Source organism: Betta splendens, chromosome 9 (genome assembly GCF_900634795.4).
Source record: "Betta splendens chromosome 9, fBetSpl5.4, whole genome shotgun sequence".
Classification (NCBI taxonomy): Eukaryota; Metazoa; Chordata; class Actinopteri; order Anabantiformes; family Osphronemidae; genus Betta; species Betta splendens.
The window spans coordinates 22,685,461-22,706,508 of record NC_040889.2 but is presented as its reverse complement, the minus strand read 5'-3'; the positions used below and the strand labels follow the sequence as shown (position 1 = coordinate 22,706,508).

The following is a 21,048-nucleotide window of genomic DNA, read 5'->3' as shown; positions in this document are numbered from 1 at the left end:
TGGAGCTTGGGCTGGAGACTGGGGAAAACACGATTGAGCAGGAGACTGGGCAAAGCACGATTGAGCTGGAGATTGAACAGCGCGCGGCTGAACTGGAGACTGAGCAGCGCGCGGCTGATCTGGAGACTGAGCAGCGCGCGGCTGAACTGGAAACTGAGCAGCGCGCGGCTGACTTGGAAACTGAGCAGCGCGCGGCTGAACTGGAGACTGAGCAGCGCGCGGCTGAACTGGAGACTGAGCAGCGCGCGGCTGAACGGGAGACTGAGCAGCGCGCGGCTGAACTGGAGGCTGAGGACCGCGTGAGAGCAGGAAATCCTCCCAGGGAAATAACCATGGAGCTGGGCAGGTTGGTGCAGGCACGACGATCCGACGAGGCGGAGAGGATGAAACCGAAACCATACTTCCGCGGGGGGAGTTATATTTGCCGTAAAAAACAAGGGGAAAAACAGTCACTGACCTGACCGGAGGCTAAGTGCTGGCTGGGTCCAAGTGTGGCCAGATTGTTCTGTCAGGGACTCGGGCAGGCGGCGGACCCACATGCACAGCACGGAGGCGAGGTATAATCAAAGAGGTTTATTATCCAAGGCACGGTCAGACGGTCCAGGTCATACACAAGAATGGCTCGGCAAAAGTACAGGCAAGGAACAGGCAAAACTCACGGTCAGGTAGTAGTCCAGGTTCTTTCACAGGCAGGATAAACGGAGCAAGGCAAAACAGGAACAGGCACGATGAGCACGGAACACGAAACACAAAAGCACGGGAAACTAGGAACACTCAGGGAACACGAAACACTAATGAGACTCGAATACACTGGAGAAACACAAACACTCATGGGACTCGAATACGACAATCTGGCAGGGAACTAAGGACACAGGTGGTGGTTAAATACACAGTGACTTGATGACTAACAGAGTGCAGGTGTGGGTAATGAGCAGGGACAGCTGTGACAAGACAAGAAACCGGAAGTAAAGCTAGAACACAAAACAGAGACCGGGAGACTACCAAAATAAAACAGGAAACGGAAACTGGAACCAAAATAAGACAAGGAATCAACTAGAACAAAAACACAGATCATGACAAGAACAAAAACACAGATCATGACAATACACACACACAAACAAAATACATTTATCTCTTTAAGTGGCGCTTTCCACATTAACTGAATGAATAAGTTTGTAAAGTGATCCTTAATTTGACATATATTGCCTGTTTTTCATCTCATGCTCAGAAGTAAATGTCAGAATTTTAATAAAACTGTCTTTGTTTGCCGAGTCTGTTCATAATTGATGTGCTTCAGCGGAGCCTCGACACACTTTCACCCTTTGATGACAGACAACACTGGTGCTGTCGCACAGCGGGGTCGCCTAGAAATGCCCCAGTGAGCCATTCTTCCAGAATCTGCTGAAGTTCTGTCTGTGGAGCCAGAGCCGATGCACTTCCTATGTGATAACCTGATAACCCCAGTGGAGCTGCAGCCAGAGGGCACGTGGAGGAGGAGAGGAAGTCCGACACGACAGGGTCTGACGGCCGAAACGAGCCAAAGTCAGCAGGTGCGATCATTACACTGCTTTGTGCTAAACAAGCAGCAGAAAAGCCGTTCGATCGCCGCGCGAGCGCATCGGAGCCACGAAGTCCACGTTCAAGCCGCCGTGCACGCGATCCTGTTCGTCGTTCGGTGCCTTTTAATTGGGTTCAAGTTCGCCTCGTTTGCATGCGCGCGCCGCGAGCGCTCCTCATTGGAGGAGGGCCGCGAATGGAAGCGGCTTGAAAGAGAGGGAGCGAGGGGAGAGAGGTTTGTATAAAGAAAGGGTAAAAAAAGGAAGGAATGAATGAACAAACAAGTGAATAACAGACAGGATGTGAGTAAGTGCTTCTAGAAAAATCAGTCTCTCCGGTTACCACGGCAACGAGAGGTGCAAGTTGGCTCGGCTCCCTTCGTAGCCAATTATGTGCGTGTGTGTGTGTGTGTGTGTGTGCGCGCGCGCGCGTGTACTATCGAGGGCTATTGATATGCAAAAGAGCACGCGGGTCCATGTGAGCTGCTGGGAAGAATGTTTGCGGGGCGTTCGGTTTGAACGTGGCGTGTTTGCATCTGTTATCTGTGTCACGCTGTCTTGTCGCAGTTTATCACCAGGCACAATTTCTGTCCTCTACACACACACACACACACACACACACACACACACACACACACACACACACACACACACACACACACACGTTCAAACTGTTGTGTTTGTATTCTGTTGGAGAAAAAAGCAGCACACTGGGGCTTCTGATTTACCAGCGGATCACCAGTGGCTCCCCCTGGTGGCCGACGCAGCCCACGTCACGTTTCCTTCAAGCAGGGCGTGGAGTGGAATTATTCTTTAACGTGGTCATTCCAGTTAACAGCTTAACGTAAACCGACCCAAGGTTGCAGAGGACCGTAGGTGAGCCAAGCCGGTGTGGGAGAAGCCCATGGGTTTCGGGAACGCCGCCCGATCCGACGGCAGAAACGCCTGGAAGGAAATCACACCTGCAGAAGAAGGACCCAGCTGTGTGTACGGTAGCAGTCGCCGCTGCAGAGGGCAGTGATTGGGTTTCACATCATTCGTTCCAACATCAGCCCCACTGAGCTAAAGCTGGTTTACCTTAATAGTTCCCACTGTCACAGTGTGTAACGCTGCTTCCTACCGATTGAGGATTTCTGACGTGGCGCTAACACACACACACACACACACACACACACACACACACACACACACACACACACACACACACACACACACACACACACACTCCCGTCATTCCATTCTCATGCGGCGGAACATGCGGCCTCTACACACGGATTTGTCAGGCTGTTCTTTGTGGACTTGTACCTTTTCAGAGGAGCCATTCTGTCCCTCAGTGGGACCACCAGCGAGTCCGATAAGCAGCCAAGTTGGACTCCTGCACTAATTGGCCACGCTGTTAGAGGCCCACAGAGCCACACTTAGGCTACAGGAATAAGCTCGTCAGTGTGAGGATGGAGGCTGGGCACGGTGCCCGCCCGAAAGCATGAGGCGGAGACGGATGGAGGGAGCGAGATTGCTAATGAGGGGTCTCTCATGAACATGAGAAAAGCTAAAGCAGCAGTTCAGAACCCTCCACCCTGCAACGCGCACACAGACGTATATGTAGTTTCCATCTCCTGACCAGATCGGTTAATTGGTTGGTTAGTGCTTGTGTTGTGGGAAGGTTGGGGGGGGGGCAGGGACAGCAAGAGCTTTTCTCCCTATGCTGCCTTCCTCAGATTAACATTCTACTCCACCTCTCCAAATTCCTCTCGTTCTCCTCCGCTCTCTCTCTCTCTCTCTCTCACCATCCACCTCCTCTGCACCCTCCCGTCCGTTTATATGCACAATATGCGCACAATCATGCAATACAGCTTTCAAACTGCACATTTCATCTGGCTTCGTTGCCCCCTTCTCACCTCGCTCGCTCGCTCCGAGGCAGGGGATTATGTTGCTCCGAGCACTTAGGCAGCGGAGGTTCATTGCTAAACAAATGCTTATGCAATTGTGCCGGTGACATGAAGTGATGGAGCATCTAGTTGTGCTCGATTAGCCCAGACATAAATCAGGCTGCACCCAAGCAGTCGCAGAGCGTGAGTTGTAGATTTGACCTGCTTGTACTGGCGATAGCGGGGATGTTGAAGTGTTCTACAGGTTAGTTATCGCATCACATGGTTCTAATGTACTTTACGCTACTAATGACTAAACATCATCGTGTAGCCTTCAGTATTGAAATAAAAGCTGTTTCACATTGATCGAAGACTAAGCATCATGTTCTGTTTTGAGGCAAAACAAGATTCAAAAGGCTTTTATTTGCATATATTTTAATTTCCCTCGTCAGGTTATCTCATTAATCAGACCTACGGTTAGTTCAGGAGCCATCAGGACAGTTCAGTTAGATGAGAATGTGCATTTTAAATGTTTTGCTCCGACAGAAGAATGAAAACACAGCAGTTCACCCCATCGCAGTTTTATTTCACTTGTCTTCATTCTTAGCTTCAATTTTCAGCATGACAATCAACACAAAATGAAAACTCAAAATAAAAGCAGCCCAGCCCAACAGAAAAGAACAACGACATACAGTGACTGCACAATGCTCAAATGGCAACAACAATAGGTGACATACAACACAAATCCTTTACTGTACACACACACACGCACACTTTGTTTCTCGCTGGGTTTGTAAGAAGGAACGACAAACAAAAATGGAATGAAGAGAGTTAAGAGGGAAGAAGAGAGAGAAAACGATGGGGACAGTAAGAGGGGATAATCAAATTGAAAGGAGAAACACTATAAGAGCATTAGCCGAGCTGAATAATGGAATAACTTAAACTTCTGTGTGCGCAAAGGGACACACACAGACACACATTCACACACACTGCCTCATATACATACAGGTTACATCCCAGAATTATTAATAAATTATGTCATAAAAACAACAGAAAATAGCCACGACCGAGCTGTATAAATACAACACAAACATACGTCATCTCTAACAGAATAAGACAAAAACTGCTTGATTTGAAGCACCATCTGTTTTATGCATGAGTCTCTCCCAAGCAAATCCACAAAATGCACACAGACTGGAGAACGGGATACAAAGAGCACAAACCTCCCGGACGCTGTGATGTTTAAAACATCACAGCTTAGGGCTGGGCTCCGAGAGCCTAAAATCTAATGAGGTGACTCAAGCTGAGGTTTGCAAATTGAAATGTTGTAAGGTGATATTTCACTCGCATTCACTTGTGCGTGTGTCTAGTGTTCACACAAAGTGCAAAGAAGCTGCTGTCTGCAGCTCAAATGTCTGTTCTTTACAGCTTTGCCTAATATTACGAATACTGTCTGTTGTTAAAAACACAAACAATCCATCACTGCTTTGAGTCACCTTGAGACTTAAACCCGCCCTGTCAGACTGCGATGCGTGTTTACACTGTAGTTCTTGTATTACACAAGGTTTGTCTTGAGGACGTGAACATTCTACACTGACTGATACTATATAAATAATTTCACATTTGGATATAACAAGGCAAACAGCACTGGTGACTGGCCCTTGTGCAGTGTGACTAAACGGAGACGGGTACATGATGAAGGTCTAGTTGAGTCTAGTTTGAGAAAGCTTGTCTACATGAAACACGTGGGGTGGAACAGCCACCGGCGGCTGAAGCAAGACACAGAGCTGTTTGGTTATCCTCACGCCACAGTTAAACAGCAATAACCTGCCCTGTCAGAAGAAAAAGGAAAATCCAAGACAAGCAGTAAAAAGGTGACGTACAGGGTGAAACTGAAGAAAAGAAGGACAGGAAATAAGAAGGCAGGTTGGATGTCTAAGCTGGTCTGTGTGGCAGATCCAGTTTCCCTAAATCACCATGAGGAACCATCACTGGCTTCCTTACAACACCATGGCCTCACTGTAGGATGCGCCGTGAAGCAAGCAAGTGAACTTGGGTTCAAGTAAAGGATCAGCTGTGTCTTCCGTTGCTGCTCTGGTTAGTTAAGTGTGAATCTCAGAGGCTATATGGTGTCTGAGGTCAGGGGTTACAGAGTGGTTAGAGTGATAGTGAAAAGTGCAAACATTCATTGACGTTCAGTCTGCTCCTTACTGACTAAAGTGAAAGGCAGGTGGAGTATGCACCTTCAGAAGCAACACAGTGGCCTCCAGTGGGCCGACACATCTGGGAAAACATCAGGAACGCTCGATATAACGGGCTCAGGTGTAAAACTAAGCTATTCACCAGCCAAAGTGTTTATCCTTACATAATTGGAGATCAGCTAAGAATCCAAGTCACACACTGTCTCAAAGAGGAAGTGAACTCCTTAGAGTCAGAGCCTGTGATTTGTCTCCGAGTCGGACAGCTGATCGAGATGCTCGTGGACTTCACTGCTGTGCTCGTTTTCAGGCTCTGCGTCATCGTCGTTGCTCTCTGCACTGTAGTCTATCGCCTCCAGAAAGGACGGCTCGTCCTCCTCCATCACATAGGTGGTGGTGCAGCTGCTGCACAACAGAATAACACAACACAGCACAATAAAAGCAGGGAAATCTTTCTAAAAATTAATATTTTTTAAACTATTTAAACTACATTGTCTACTGTAAGTGCTCCTCAAGTTACAGTCACTACAGATCAACTTTCTACAGTTCAACTCCCCTGAAAATGCATTCAATACTTTTCAGACATGCACTTTTGAGAAATTATTATGTTTAAATGGACACAAAATACTAACATCTAATTAAAGCAACAAACACTAAATAAATTCTAATATATTACATTTTAAAATTAACAACAAGTCAACAAACGATGCCTGTGAGCTCTGACTGGTGAGACTGTTTTTTTTCCTATGGGTCTTAATGGTTAAATGGTTGCTGGTTCTTTGAGGTTTTAGTGGCTTTAGTGGGTTTTTAATGGTGTTAATGGTCTGAAATGTGATCCCAGTGAGACAGTCGATCAGGGGGCTCAGACATTGAGCTCCCACCAAGCTCACTAGTGTGTGTAAGTGTGTGTGTGTGTGTGTGTACGATAGATGGCAAGAGAAAGACAGAAATGATGCATCTGTGTATGTACAGCAAATGTGTGTAAAATGTTTTTGTGTGTAATGATGTAGATGGACAGTATGTTGTCTAAGCTGATAATGAGAGTTGTGACTCAGCCATTAGAAGCCATTATAGAAAAGCCAAACCCAATCCCTCCTTTCTTTGGGTTACATTTTCTGTGTCCAACAACTGCACTCATCTTCACATTAAACTACACATCCATATTTGTACATCACAACCAAAACTACCTTCATTCTCACACACACACACACACACACACACACACACACACACACACACACACACACACACACACACACACACACACACACACACACACACACACACACACACACACACACACACACACACACACACACACACACACACACACACACCAATGACTGTACACCAGCCCATACAACTTTTTATGGAGTCCAAGACACGTGGTTATCTGCAGACGCCTCCCAATGGCCAACATATGACTGTTGTAATGACCTATTAAATGGTAAGTGGTACCATACCAATAAACCCAAGATGAGAGCAACCCATCCCAAAGGATCCACGCTACAACACATGATAAGACACATAAATGATGAATGAATATATCAATATGACAGTGGAGTATGTTGGTAAGAGAGAGACTGGGAGAGAAAGAGGCATCAGCATTAAGTGGTTTTGAGTTTAAAGCCATTCTTCCAAACCAGCTGCTTTTACAAATCTTATGGTAAAGGAACGCTGACGTTTTAAAACGTAACAAAATTAAGATAACCTTGGTGGTCAGAGCTTGGGTTTGGTCAACTTTAATAATTTATTTGTGGGGTTGAATTAAAGTTAAATCTAATTTGTGAGGACCTCTTATTTCAGGGGAGTTTAAATAGAGGTGATTAGACACTGTATGAAGCTGTGTGGAGTTATACAGTAGCATGGTAAGCACAGTGGGTCAATAATGGAACAGCCTTTCCGAATAGTGTGTTAAAAGAAAAAAAGTTTTAATTACTGTATCTTCAAAGGCTTTGTGCCATACACCCATATTACTAACCTGACCACTTTAGACTGTGTCCCAATAAGATCGCTCTCCAAATCCAGAAGGTGTTGGTGGTTGCGGAGCCCAGTCAACCTCTTCAGCCTCAGCATGGCCACACAGAACTGAGCTCCCATCTCCTCCAGCTCTCTAGTGCCAATCTGAAGTCCCTGGAGTCAAATCAGGAAGAAATCGCATATTACAGAATTCAATTTTACATACTTTTTTAAAAATATTTTCAAATTCTGAAACAAATCTTTTAATGTTGTTTTTTACAGCTACTCTGGAGCCATCGTCAATCATTAAAGACTCTCAATCCCAACACTGGGAAGCACTTATTGAGAAAAAAAAAAGGAATATATTTCATTTGTAGGAAGCACTTATGCACATACTACTGCAACTGTGAGAAAGTCTGCACAGTGCTGCACAGCGAAAGAAATAAAACAGTCACACACACAGAAGAAAAACCTTTCATGTTGCTGCAGAGTATTTGGAACACCCAAACTTGGCCTGACCACAGAGATGTGCAGTCACAGTTCAGCAAGCACAAGTTCCTGCACATCTGGACTGATACTTTGACTAAGATCAGCGGGGGTGCAAATCGGAGCCAAAATCGCCATCGGATGTTGATATTGGCTAAATTCATTGTAAAGGAAATCAGCCGAGACGGAAATACATAGAAGGGACACGGTTAAAGAAAGGTCAAAAGGGAAGATGAAAAAGACACCAGGCACAAGCGCCAAAGAAGAGATAGAGGACTGATGTGCCATCTGCTGGACACTTGGAGATTTAGAGGGGATGTAAAGCATCAACATTAGTACAGCCACAATTTGTTATATTGCAAGATAATACAAGATAAATGCGGCAGCCATATAAAACAAATAAACCATAGGCTAACCTTATATTTTCCCTGGTCACACCCACAGAGGGTGCTCTCCATGGTGTAGCTGCGTTGCACCCCTATCTCTCTCCACACAACAACGCGGGCCGTTGACTCTTTGGAACGCTCCACCACAAAACTGCAGCTCGCCATGCTGAAGGCTGGGGCGATCTGAGAAAGGATCTTAGGGAGAGCCTGAAAAACACAGGAGGACGTTTGAGAGGTTTTGTGTTGGTGTGTTTGTGTAAGTGCATCAGGAGATGGGTGCATTTTTATAGTAACTGTCCATGTCAAAGACTGGCTTATGTACACAGCAACTGTTTGGGAAAGCAGCAGTATTGACTAGTTTGCTGTGAAACTCTGCAAAGAAGTTTTGAGCTATCATCTTTATTGGCATCCTGCTCAGAGAAAAAGAATATACCTGAAAAACTGGATGAATGGAAAATAATAATAATATATAGATATATATTGTTCAGTAGATTACATTTATTTTATGTGATTAACAACAAATGATTTTATGTGGTGATTGGGAAACACACTGGTGTGTTTTTTTGTAGGGCAGGTGTGTGTGTTCACCCTGTATCCGAGGTCCTCCTGTAGATCGCTGGAAGTAGCACTTATATTAGACTGCCAGACTGTCTCCTTCATGCTGCAGCCGTACATGAACACATTTTTCTTTCTGGAATGTCCATGGTAGTCGCAGAATACCTGTGCATTCACACGCACACACACAAGAAATCAAAATCTTTTCTTGATGACGACAATGCCGCAATGTACAAAATGACCTAAAGCTGTTCAAAAATAATTAATTGGAAACTGTACCAGTGGTGCTCTTTGACTTTGTGCAAGGTACTGCAGCAGGCCCTTAGTGTGGTAGATGGTGGGATGGAGCTCAGGATTGGGGTTCTGCCACTGGCGATTCAAATCCTCTCCACTTAGAGAGCAACGATGACTACAGCAGAAACAAAGTGTCAGAAGGATACAGAGAACAGACCAACATTCTGAGCGTTATTCAGGCCTACAGCAGCCTCAGAGACTTCACTCCACTTCACTGTGTCTACCTGAAACCAGTGTAGTAATTTGTTTCCATATTTAGACTTCTTTTACTCACTTTCCATTTACAACGCCATCAGGGTTGAGCATAGGAACAATCTTAAAGATGTAGGCCTCTCTTAGGCTGGCTGCCAGTGAGCTCGTGCCCATCAGGAACTCTAATGTGCCCTTCATTACCCAGCTGGCATTGGTCTCTCCAGGGTGCACTCTGGCCGACAGGAAGACCAGTGGACGATTTCCTGAAGAGAGAAAAAAGGAGAGCGCAATAAAATAAAGACGAGGATGAGAAAGATAGACACATAAACATACTATATAGGCGGAGTGAAAACATATTAGAGAAGTACTAGTACACTGTGGAAGCCTAGAACAACCTAATGCAGTTACAAATTAGCAAATTGTCCATTCATGTCCAGCAAACACTTAAACACACAGTGCAGTCACATTTACTCACTAAACTGACAGATGTGATCATTGGAATTGGACTCTGGCATGGCAGTGATAGTGAGAAGAGGGCAGGTGTTTCCCCCCAGGGTTTCACACAGGACGTCCTGTCTCAGGTAGATCTGAGGGGTCCTCAAAGCCTCCAGCTTGGACAGGTGCATCTGGGTGTACAATGACAAAATGACCTATTAGCTGCTTAATCCACTGAAATGCAGCGAGCAAAACCCAAACACAACATCCCCAAATGCTAACAAATGCTAACACTTTACTGTGATATTGTCAATGTAACACTACGATACCTTAAGAGTGGAGTAAGTATAAGGGTAGTGATAGGCAAAGTAGCACACATCATCCTTATGAGTGAAACTGGTGCTGAAGGTCAGTGTGTAATACGACTTCCCCTTCTGACCACCAGCTGCAATGGAACTCCTGGCAAAGTGATTCCTACAGAGGAGGAGGAGAGGTTCATGAGCAAAAGTTGCAGTTGCTGTGTTTTACAAGAAACAGAGTACCACTATATCAGGCACAACAGCTACAGTATAAATTCTCCTGGCTTGTAATGTTCAGCTTTTAGTGACACTGAGGTCATATCTAAAAGTGGTCGCTCTTTCTCGTTTAAAGGCTGCTTTTCAAAAGTAGAACATCAGCACTTTCTCAAATCAATCTGTTTCAGTATAATGATGTAGTCAAGAGAGTGATTTAGAATTACTGTATACAAAGTGTAAATGCTATTTAAATACAATCAATCAATGACAATCTAGTACGGACAGGATGCAATAAATGCAAAGATGAATGAATGATGATGAATAATGATCCTAACAGTAACAAATACTTAATACAATAGGTAGTGCGTTGCTGTACTATTGTAATGTGAAAATACCAACTTGTAGTAACAGATGTCTGTTCCTGTGCGAAGCCAGCAGGGCCTTCCACTGATTGCCTCCTGCACCGAGTACATGAGCACCTGCATGCCTACAGACACACACACACACACACACTCACTCACTCAGGCAGAGAAGATCCTGCAGCTCAGCTGAAGAATGAGTGTTGTCTCACACCTGCTTTTAGCCACGTAGTTGTGACTCTTACCATAGTTGAACTGGCTGTTTGATTTCTCACAGTTGATGATGTTGAATCGGTAGCTGGTTCCAACACGCATGCCGCTCACCTCGAAGTAGAACCACTGGTGGTAATGATTACTGTTGATGTCTGAGTTCAGCACAAGGTCATACTCATATCTGAAGAAATACCACAGTAAATAAACTGTAACTGTGACTGAACTATAAATCACAGGGTAACTGCACTGAGGACATAATGAACAGCTACAGTACTTTAAATATTATTGTAATTAAAACCCAGTTTAATGAAACTGTACATCTACTAAGAACTTACTTCCTAATTTGAACTGCTTTTCTGACATTCCCAGACTCAAACTGAGAGTTGAACTTCAATGATTCACCATCATCCTCAATCACAGGACAACTAAGACATAAAATATAAATGCATCAATCAATAACATGGCCCATATTTAGAAAACTACAATAATCTGATTTGTGTGAACATTTTCCAAAGAAGAACAGTGAGCTTCTGTCATTTGAATTACACATTAAAACCAAACGTTGAAGCACCAAAAACAAAAGCAATAATTTTAGTTTCGTATACTTAGAGATGTTTAAAGGAGCAGACTAAGCAAAAGCAACTCACCTAGGAAGGTCCAGGTCATACACTACTTTATCCAAGATATCATTAGGATGAATCAACCTCTCAATGTCCTGGAATATCTTAGATCTGCAGTGTTGGACCCAGAAAGACAATGGGTTGGCAATATGTATGTAACATACTAAAATACAGTATGTAACGGCAACAAAAACTTATATTTTAAAAACAATATGAAAAGCATCCAAAGTAGTAAACAAATTCCAGAATAGTAGTATACACTGTAGGTGTGTATATACCTCTTACCTTTGTACACCATAAACTCTCTCCAGAAGGGGTTCTTTTAATGTTGGGGCTACATGGCCAAAGTAATCTGGGTAGGCTACTTCAGCATACTGTGGTACAGAGTGTGTTCCCTTCACCATCTCCACGTAAAGGTCAGGATCATGCAGTGGGAGTAAGCGGGCTGTGTCTGGTACCTCCAAAATGCCTCCCTCCCCCACGTCGTCCTCAGCACCCTCTGAGCCACAGTCCGAACCCCAATTACTGCCTCCTCCGCCCACACGACGTGCCGCAATTTCTCCCAAGAGCAAAGGTGACTGTATGTGTCTTGGTGCCTGAACGGAAGATTCTTCTTGTTTAACTCCCCCTTCTGAATGCAGAGCCCCGTCATCCTCTAGAGCAATACACTCCAACACGTGTGCCAGTTCCTGTTCTAGCCTTTGCCCTTGAGACGGAGGCCGGTTGAGGAAGGACGAGGTCCTATGTCCATCCACAGAAGAGACGTCTCCTTGATTTTTACCTTGGTTCTTAGTAAGACAGATTGCGTCCAGTTCAAGAGGTGTTTGAGGGGCAGGAGTAGAATCAGGACATGCTGGAGACAGCCGAGCATGCTGTCCTTTGGTGAGCTTGCAGTCTCCCTGAAGACCTATAGGGGTGTGCCTTGGTGACAGGGCTTGAGCTGTGGGTACTATGACTGGCCGAGAGGGTCGGGTTGACGAAAATGATGAGGAGAAAGATAGCGAAGATGCTGTCGAGGCACTCTTTGAGCATTCAAAGTTAAACCCCTGAAAGAGAAGAACCATACTGTAAAGCGATCAATTAACATTACTTCAGCTTCTTTACGCAGCACTGACCTGAAAGTCTTCAGATAGCTCCACAAAGAACCTCTCATAGACCTTCAGCTCTTCAAATGGACGACCAGGGCTTTTCCTGGGATGGAGCTTGTTTAGGTCTGTCTCTATGTCATCATTCTGATTGACAAAAATACAAACGATTAAGGAAATATTATGATTTTATTTATGCCTTATTCTGATAGTGTGCATTTACAATGCATTTACAATTCTAAAATCTGGAACAAGTACAGTAACAATTTCCCTTGGTCGAAATTTGAAGTAACAAACAGTAGAAGGTAGTGTCTTTTAGTTAACTGGGGTCCTTTATACTGTATAGTATATTACAACTTTGTACTATAGTTTTAAACTAATTTAAAAATATAAATAAGAAAAATTGTGTGATTTCTACATCACCACTAAAAATCAATAGAAATAGTCTGAACAGTAAATGTAACCTATCATATAAGGCGTGTGTATGTGAGCATTACCAGAGATCGATACTTCTCATCTTCCTCATTCTCAGTATCGTTCTCTGTATCTGCCTCGGTCTCGTCGTTATCATCACTTTCATCCACCACATCATCCACTGGGTACAATACACACATAAACAGTAGTTACACAGGTGACTGAGAGATTTTGTTCAACATGTTCTCTGTTCCTGCCCAAGCAATTGTTGTGAGCAGCCATGAGCTATTTGAAGGAAAGAAGAAATCTTGAGTGTCTGGCTTCAAACTCACCGAGGAGGTAATCACACTGATACGTTAATGTAAAAGCAATTACAGCAGCTTATGACTTGACACTGTACTGTAGTGGGTTACTGACACTACTAACATTAAATAGAATATGCATAAGTCAAAACAACTCTGAGCTAATTTTATGGAAATAAACATAAAGTGGAGAAACTAACTACATCATCACTCACACTCAACTATACTGTAATAAAATTACACATTTTTATTTTAGATTAGATGGAGGAAAACGCAGGAGGTTTAAATTTTAATTTGACAGCTTGTGGACACAAAGCGAAAAGCAAATTAGCTGAGTGCTGTGCAGTGCAAATACACAAATCTACGTGTGTGCAGGCAAGCAGTATGCGATGTGCACTCAGCATCTTCATTACAACTTATCTCCTACCAGACGTCCAGGGTTAGTTTAGTGAAGTTACAGCGTGACAGATGAGATGAGGCAGTAGGGCGTGAGTCTATGTAATCAGAGGATGGAGTCATGTCTTACATACGTCTTACCCATCTTTAAGGGATTGCTGCTGAGCTGATGACTTGTGTTTCCTGTAAGGTACATTGTGTGCAGCAGCGTCATGACTTTTGCTATTAAGCATTTTTTTGGACTAAGGATATAAAAAAAATATGCGGTATGTAGGATATAATCTAGAAGCACTAAAACACATACAGTATGTGTGTACTGCACATCATAACTGAATGGCATGCCGTGCACATATACTATACACTATGACAAGTTGGGGCAGGCTTAGTGGAGGTGTGAGTTTGTGTGTTCTCACCCCCTGGAGGCTGGCTGTACAGCTGTGCCACAGGCCCTGAAGCAGGGACGTGTGGCAGCTGGTACTGGAAAGCTGACTTGATGGTCGGCAGAGGGAGACGATTCTTAGGAAAACACTTCCTCATGATGAGACTTGAAGTGTTAATCAGAGGGTCCAGGGTTCGCACTGGAAGACACTCCTAGGTACAGTACGTGAGCAGAAAGTAGAGAGCTCAGACCCAGTGCAGGGAGCACCCCTCTCTGTTGTTCCTATGGCCTACTTTCACTCACAGTTGATGTGTTGTAGAGGATCCTCATGCCATCTGCCTCTACGAAGGCTTTTCTGCCAAGTTTGATGTTGGTGATGTTTCTGAGGCAGATCAGAAGTCCTTTGCGAATCAGCATGTGCCGATGCCGCGTATCGTTGCGATGCCAATCCAGGTAGAGAGCAAGCAAGACGGGCACATGTCTACCATCCACAGCCCGGCGAGCGTTCGTTTCTGCACAGACGAAGAAGAGTGGGAGCAGTATTAGCAAAGATCACCTCACAATGTTCACAACCTGGGACAGGATGAAGAGAAGCTCTGTAAAAGTGAACAGCTGCAAGGAGCGAAGAAGCTGGAGGGGTTACATAAAATGTATGCTGATGTATGTAAAGCAGTTTTTGGTTTTGGAGTCAAGGATATACTAAGGTGAAAGAAGATGGAAAGAAAAGAAGAAAGCTATTGAAGTTACTTACTCGATTTAAGCAGAGCTCCCAGTGCGTCCAGAGCTACCCTGTTGATTCACAAACAACGTAGATACACAATCTGTCAAACCAACATCTATGACAGATACAAAAACTACCTTAAAGTTAAAATAGGTTGTAGTGTGCGTGTTGATGGTGATTCTTGAATACAAACAGATACTCACTTGTGCAGGCTGGTGTTTTTCTTGCTGTACGGTGCAATGATCTTGAACATGAGCTCGACCACGCCATTCTTCCCCAATGAAATGGCATTCACCGCTTCAAATAAACAGAGGCACGTTGTTATCGTCTACATTTCCTACAGTATAACTTGCTTGCACGACGCATTCGGAGAAGCGTGCGGTTACTTACAATTAGTGGAGTAAACCCTGAGAACCTGCAGGCAGGGCAGAAGCAGTTTGGTGTTCTGTAGGTTCTGTTTGATTAAATTCACTGTGACACTTAAAGAGCCACTCAAACGAGACTTCACTCCAAATTTTCTGTCTGAACACACAAATGCAATAATAATTGTATGCAGACAAGTAACGAGTAGATTTTTTTGTCTGAAGCAACGAACTGATGCAAAACCTTTAAATAATGTACAGTATAAAAATCCAAAAGATATCTTTTATAAACATTCTTCTAGGAAGAAAATGTGCTCAGTATGTTAGATATTTACATAAAACATGTTGTTAGACATTATAATATATGTACAAAAAGCATTCTGCATGTGAGATAGGCTTTAATAGTGAAAGCAGAGATTAAATAAAAAACAGAGAACCAATACTATGTACTGGGTATGTACTGTGTGTGTTTGGGACACTGGGCATACTGCATAGTGTACCTTTTGGGCCAACCTTGGCCAGAAGGGAGTGAAGCTGCAGCATGAGTTCTTCACTGGGAGGCATCTCCTTACTGGCAGTGTTTAGGAGCTGGAATAATATTCCTGTTCCTCCTTTAGACACAAATACTCCCACCCTGCGACCTCTGCCTAAAACAGAACCCAACCGATAAACCTGCATTAACTGTGATCCAATCTGATGCCGTTTGGGATTAGACTTGGCCAGTAGATCAATATTAGCAGCAGAGAACTGGACTCACCCACAGTCAGCAGCTCACTGAGAATGTACAAAATGTTTAGGGTTGTCTGAATATCCCGGAAGTTCTGTGCAAGTCACAGTCACATAAATTGTTAGGTCAAGGTATACGGTACTTGCAGAATTTAACTCAACGATGCCTCTAAACACACTTTCCTGTTTGTCATGAAGGCTGATAATTTACACAAAATTCAAATGACTAAGGTGCAAAGGAAATTATTTGAATAATCCCATTATTTGTGTAAATCAAGAGCAAAAGTGAAAACATGATTGGCTTTAAACTAAATAATAATGAAAGTTACAAACTAAGGCTACCCAATCTACAACAAACTCAGCTAGTGGTTTTGCTGACTTATCAACAAGCCCTGACCTCCAGCGAAGCCAAGATGACCTCCATGCCACTAGAGCCTTTGGACATCACCTCTTTTCCACTCTTCTCTGTAACATACAAAAAAGCAAACATGGAAACAAATTACAAAGGCAGACTACAGTGACGCCCAAGAAGTGTTGCAAACTCTCACATCACTTAGTCAAAAGCAGGGATTTCACTTTAATAATGATAGTGGTTTATTTCTCAGTAGAAAGGGATTTATAGCAAAGTTCATATAAAAACTGACAGCTTGGGATAATGGTCTATTACAAAGCCTAAATAAAGAGAAACACACGACAATATAATCTATTTATCAGCCAGGGGTTCAATGAAACATGGTAGGTGGATATGTCGGTATCAGTGTCATGACTGAAACGTTAGATATTTTTCTAATTCATATGATTTCTACCTACCTGGAGGGTCCTGATCGACAGCATGACAGTGTCCTCTGGGGCGGCAATACTCCATTTTATACAGTTCACCAAAGCACAAAAAGATTTTTTTTCAAAAGTTCTAGATGTAAATCTGGAGGTCTAAAGATCCCAGTGTCTCGCTTCGAGGAAGGTAAATGGTAAAGACACCGTCTGTATTACCAGTTCATCTGAACAATTCGCTTAGACTGCGGGCAACTAACCCCAGCTGAGGAACAGGACACTCTAAACCTAGATGTTAGGCCCCTCCCCTAGAATGCGACAAAAATACTAAAACATAGACCACCAGCTACTTCTAAACATTCTACAAAAATTACTTCACTCTCCACAAAAACAGTGTGTAATGACTTTTTTACTCTCATCATCAACATCAGTAAGACTGTACAGAAAGTCCATTTATGGCTCCATCACTTGCAACCGTTGATCTTCCTTTTATCCTATGAACATGATACGAGGGAACAGCAAAGTCTGTTATGGGGTATACGGTTACTGTGAACTGGGTCATAGAGCCCCCACACCCCCCTAACCCCAGTACTGCCTGGTTGACAGCCACGCAGTACATGTAAGGAACAGCTGATATATCATGGTCATAGACAGCTGCCTTTCACATGCTCACCAGCCATGATGAGTTACTGAGAGTAATTGAGAAGGGAGGAAGCAACTAATTATAGGAAAAGGGACAATGAAAGGAAAGACTTGGCTGAGTCATAACTTGAGGGATTGCACCAACTAAAATTGATACATGCTACATGAGTGGCATCCATTTCAAAGGATGTGACCATGGCATGGCATTTTACTGTGTGTCACTAGAACAAGATATTATTTTCTGTTCTCCTATTAAGAGTAATCAGAGCCTGATCAGGAGATACTTTACAAATCTATCCACACTTTGACCGGTGCACAAACCTGTCTCAGTTCCCGCTGCTGGACAAACAGGTGTGTAATTAATAAAGTTAAAAAATCAAGTTAGTTCTAAATTGAATTTGTCTTATATAAAGTCAGTTTACAGTGTTCTATATACAGGGATGCGAAATGTGGTACAGAGGAACTTGCAAAACGTCTGACACACTGACTTTAGTGATGTCACATGAGACAGCAACAGCAAGGACAGAGACAACAGGTAGTGCATCTAGCAATGTGGAATATTGCGTTGTGGTGTTGATGGGTTTCCTGGCAAACAGCATTCCGGGAAATGCTGCCACCAAGTTTCTACAATAAGGCACTGATTTGCAACTTTCCATTTTGACATCGCAGTAGAAGTGTAAAACAAAGGGTGGAGTACTTTTAATCACCATGCAGCCGGTCCCTGAGCTAAGTAGATTAGCCAACATCAACCTGACACCATTGTTGGTCTGACCAGGTTTTAATTAAAGAGTGCATTGCTGGGTGTTAAGTCACCCTTTTGTATAACTAGGTGTGTGCATGCGTTTGCATGTGTGTGTCTGCTGCATTACCTTGTGTCTGAATGAGATGAAGTATCTTTGCAGTGACCTGCCGTGCAGTTTCTGCATCCCTCACCATCTCTCCGTTCATCCTCTCCAGTTGGGCCAGGAGCATTAGGACCCTAGAGTTACTGGGAACACTGGAAACAAACATGAACTCACGTTTTTTGATATTGTGAAAGACTTACAGTAAAATACATCATGCAGTCATGCAGATTTTGCAATTTTAGGTCTAGCAAGCATGCAGATATCCCACATATGTGGAAATGCTTTGTACTGTATACCCACAATAACTCCAAACGGAGGAGAGAATGTTTACATACAGCCTCAGTCTGAATGTGTTTAGTTTATTTTAATAAGCTGGCTGTTGATCTCACAGTCTAGCAGTGAAGTAAAGAAACAGTGAAGCAGTCTCAGAGTGCTTCACTATTTCTGGAATATTGACCCTTTTATGATCCTAGTTCAGTGGAGCTCAGATGGAAACACAAGGTTAGAGGTCAGTTGTTGGTACAGCAATAGCAAATATAGGAGCGAGAGTCAAAACTCTGAATGTACTCAGTGGAGCAGAGTTTCTCACATGTCCTTATAAAGACAGAGAGTGAGACAGACAAAGAAAATGGGGAAAAAAAGTATCATGAAAAAAGCAAAGCAGGAATAGTTAAAGTGAAACATGATGAGGGAGACATAACATAAGTAAATGCAATACAGACCACCAGGAAATTTAAAAAAAGTATACATTTCCTACTTAAACCAAATGCATAAAATGATTATTACGAGCATATTGTCTTTGAATAATGGAAAAATAAAGGTTTTGTTATTATTAGTTGTAAAAAAGTTGTTAGCTACTGAAGGTCATTTAACCCTCTACATACTTTGCTTTGCAGCAATAACATATTCCTCCTCTCTTACACAGACACTCAACTTTGCTCTTAGAAACATAATGTGCATCAAATGACTTATATAAAACTAATAAAAACAGCAGAATCACCTCAGCATAGGTTCAGGTAAGCAATGTACAGTATATGTGAACAGATGGTTCTGACAGAGATTATACAAACACAGCCACAAACATTGTGTATGCAAGGAATGAAACTGCATTTAGTTGCCTTGGACTAGCAAAACAACTCACCCTTTCTCTGTGGCCATTTTAGGTTTGTTCATTTTTTCAAAATCAGTATTTCATGTCATCTGCACAAGGGAAAAGAAACTCATTAAAAAAAGAAGGAACAATGTTTTTTCACCTTTAAGTAATGGGTATATGCACGAATGAATTGCCTTTGTTGTGACTTCAAACTGTAACTAGAGTCAGATAACAATAGCCACAGCTCTGAATGTGCTTCTCCGTCCCTATTTCATAAGCATATAATAATGTGTAGTGGTCTCTCCAAACTACCAGCCTATCAGTGAGTGCAGACTTATGGTGACTGTGGCTCCTGTCAGACACACTGTAACTCTTGACTGATTCCACACAAAACAAAAGGGACTTTGCAGCATGCTTCACATCTCAGGTGTCTCAAAACAAAAGAGACTGTGGACAAGGTAATTTGAACACAAGGTATGAAAGAAAGCATTACTGGCATACACCTATATTATATTACATAACAGTGGTTAAAAATGTAATGCAAAAATCCATCTATCTACATAACTGAGCAATAAACTAATTACAGTAATGGTTTAATGTGTTGCATTTTCACAGTTCCCCAAGAGATTGACTGCAGATTAGGTAAAAAAGTCAATGCACACGCATTATGGGCTGAGATGGGACATAAACAACACAATACTGTACTATTACCAACTACAAAATAAAGTAAAATGTATGATAATTTCATATCATACAGTAGATATAGTTATGTTTAAAAACATCAAATTACAATAACACAACACAGTAACTAAGTAAAATGGCATACAACAATGCAACCAGATGTTCAAAGTGTCATTTTAAATATAAGCTCATGTCTACGCTGTCTAAACATAACTCAACATTCAGGTTTTTCGACAGCTTGCAGACTCAAAATGCAAAAGTCCATCCCCCCTTGTTACTAGAAAGGTTGAACCAGATGGCTCCACCACCTTAGGTCAGGCTTTAGGGGCTGAGGAGGAGCAGAGAACTACGAGGTCAGGCCATAAAAGGACTATTGGGTTCTTTTTGAGGCTTCCTTTAAAGCAGCTTTTAAGATGACATGTTGCAGGAGCCAGATTAACGTGTAACATAACAGATGGTAAGATGGTAACTGATTGACAGTCAGCCTTAAACTGTTGCGGCTGCTGCCTGAACCCAACATTTATTTCAATATAACAAGGCACTGTGTTAAAACCACATCAAGTATTATCACCAGGCTGTTAGTGGCAAAGTAACTAGCCAGGCAATACTGTTTTACACTATGCTAATATGCTAGATAACCTAACCTAGCTGAGGTTGTTGGCCGCTGCACCTGCTGGACTAGTCAGTCATTAACGCCTGTCTGTCTGCGACAACGGACTAGCTAGCGATGGGATATGCTAACAAAAATGCTGTATAAAGATCATACATGCGATGTTAGCAAGAGCTACAAGCCTGTATGGAGCTAACAAGGAGTGCTGTACAGACCTGGGTGGAAAGAAAGTGCTGTCCCATTCAGGATGGCCCAGTTCCAAGACGAGGGGGGCTGCTACTGTGTGCGTCTGAGCGTTGCCTGAAACGCCCTGATGATGTTGTGATGAGACCAGCCCCAACTGTCAGGGGGCCGCCGCTAAACAACGCGAGAGTACGTTTCGCTG

The 21,048-nt window shown here is 43.1% G+C and overlaps 1 protein-coding gene across 2 annotated transcripts; it reads right to left on the bottom strand.

Moving 5' to 3' along the window:
• Positions 1-3,989: 3,989 nt before the first annotated feature.
• On the bottom strand, positions 3,990-21,013 carry agtpbp1 (ATP/GTP binding carboxypeptidase 1). 2 transcript variants are annotated; one of them, XM_029161180.3, is made up of 27 exons: positions 20,879-21,013; positions 19,421-19,479; positions 18,304-18,431; positions 16,419-16,486; positions 16,053-16,116; positions 15,796-15,942; positions 15,324-15,455; positions 15,137-15,230; positions 14,964-15,001; positions 14,516-14,724; positions 14,247-14,424; positions 13,975-14,016; positions 13,219-13,316; positions 12,752-12,868; positions 11,922-12,682; positions 11,664-11,747; positions 11,352-11,441; positions 11,049-11,197; positions 10,844-10,931; positions 10,259-10,403; positions 9,970-10,120; positions 9,577-9,757; positions 9,288-9,417; positions 9,042-9,173; positions 8,484-8,660; positions 7,604-7,755; positions 3,990-6,027 (listed from the first exon to the last, which is right to left on the bottom strand). In XM_029161180.3, the coding sequence occupies exons 2-27, from the start codon at positions 19,450-19,452 to the stop codon at positions 5,856-5,858; spliced, it is 3,759 nt and encodes a 1,252-aa protein (XP_029017013.1). In that variant the 5' UTR covers positions 19,453-19,479; positions 20,879-21,013; the 3' UTR covers positions 3,990-5,855. The 2 variants fall into 2 exon arrangements, with proteins under 2 accessions (XP_029017013.1, XP_029017014.1); XM_029161181.3 differs by lacking the exon at positions 13,975-14,016 and having other exon boundaries at positions 20,879-21,012.
• Between the last annotated feature and the right edge of the window lie 35 nt (positions 21,014-21,048).

Bases quoted from the DNA above. Each gene is read 5' to 3' on its own strand.
- agtpbp1 (XM_029161180.3), bottom strand. From the start codon at position 19,452: ATGAACAAACCTAAAATGGCCACAGAGAAAGG. The intron at 8,661-9,041 runs GTGAACACACAC...TGTGTTTTTCAG, and splicing joins AGGAGGACCTCGGATACAGG to GCTCTCCCTAAGATCCTTTC. The intron at 7,756-8,483 runs GTTAGCCTATGG...ATTTGACTCCAG, and splicing joins GTGACCAGGGAAAATATAAG to GGACTTCAGATTGGCACTAG.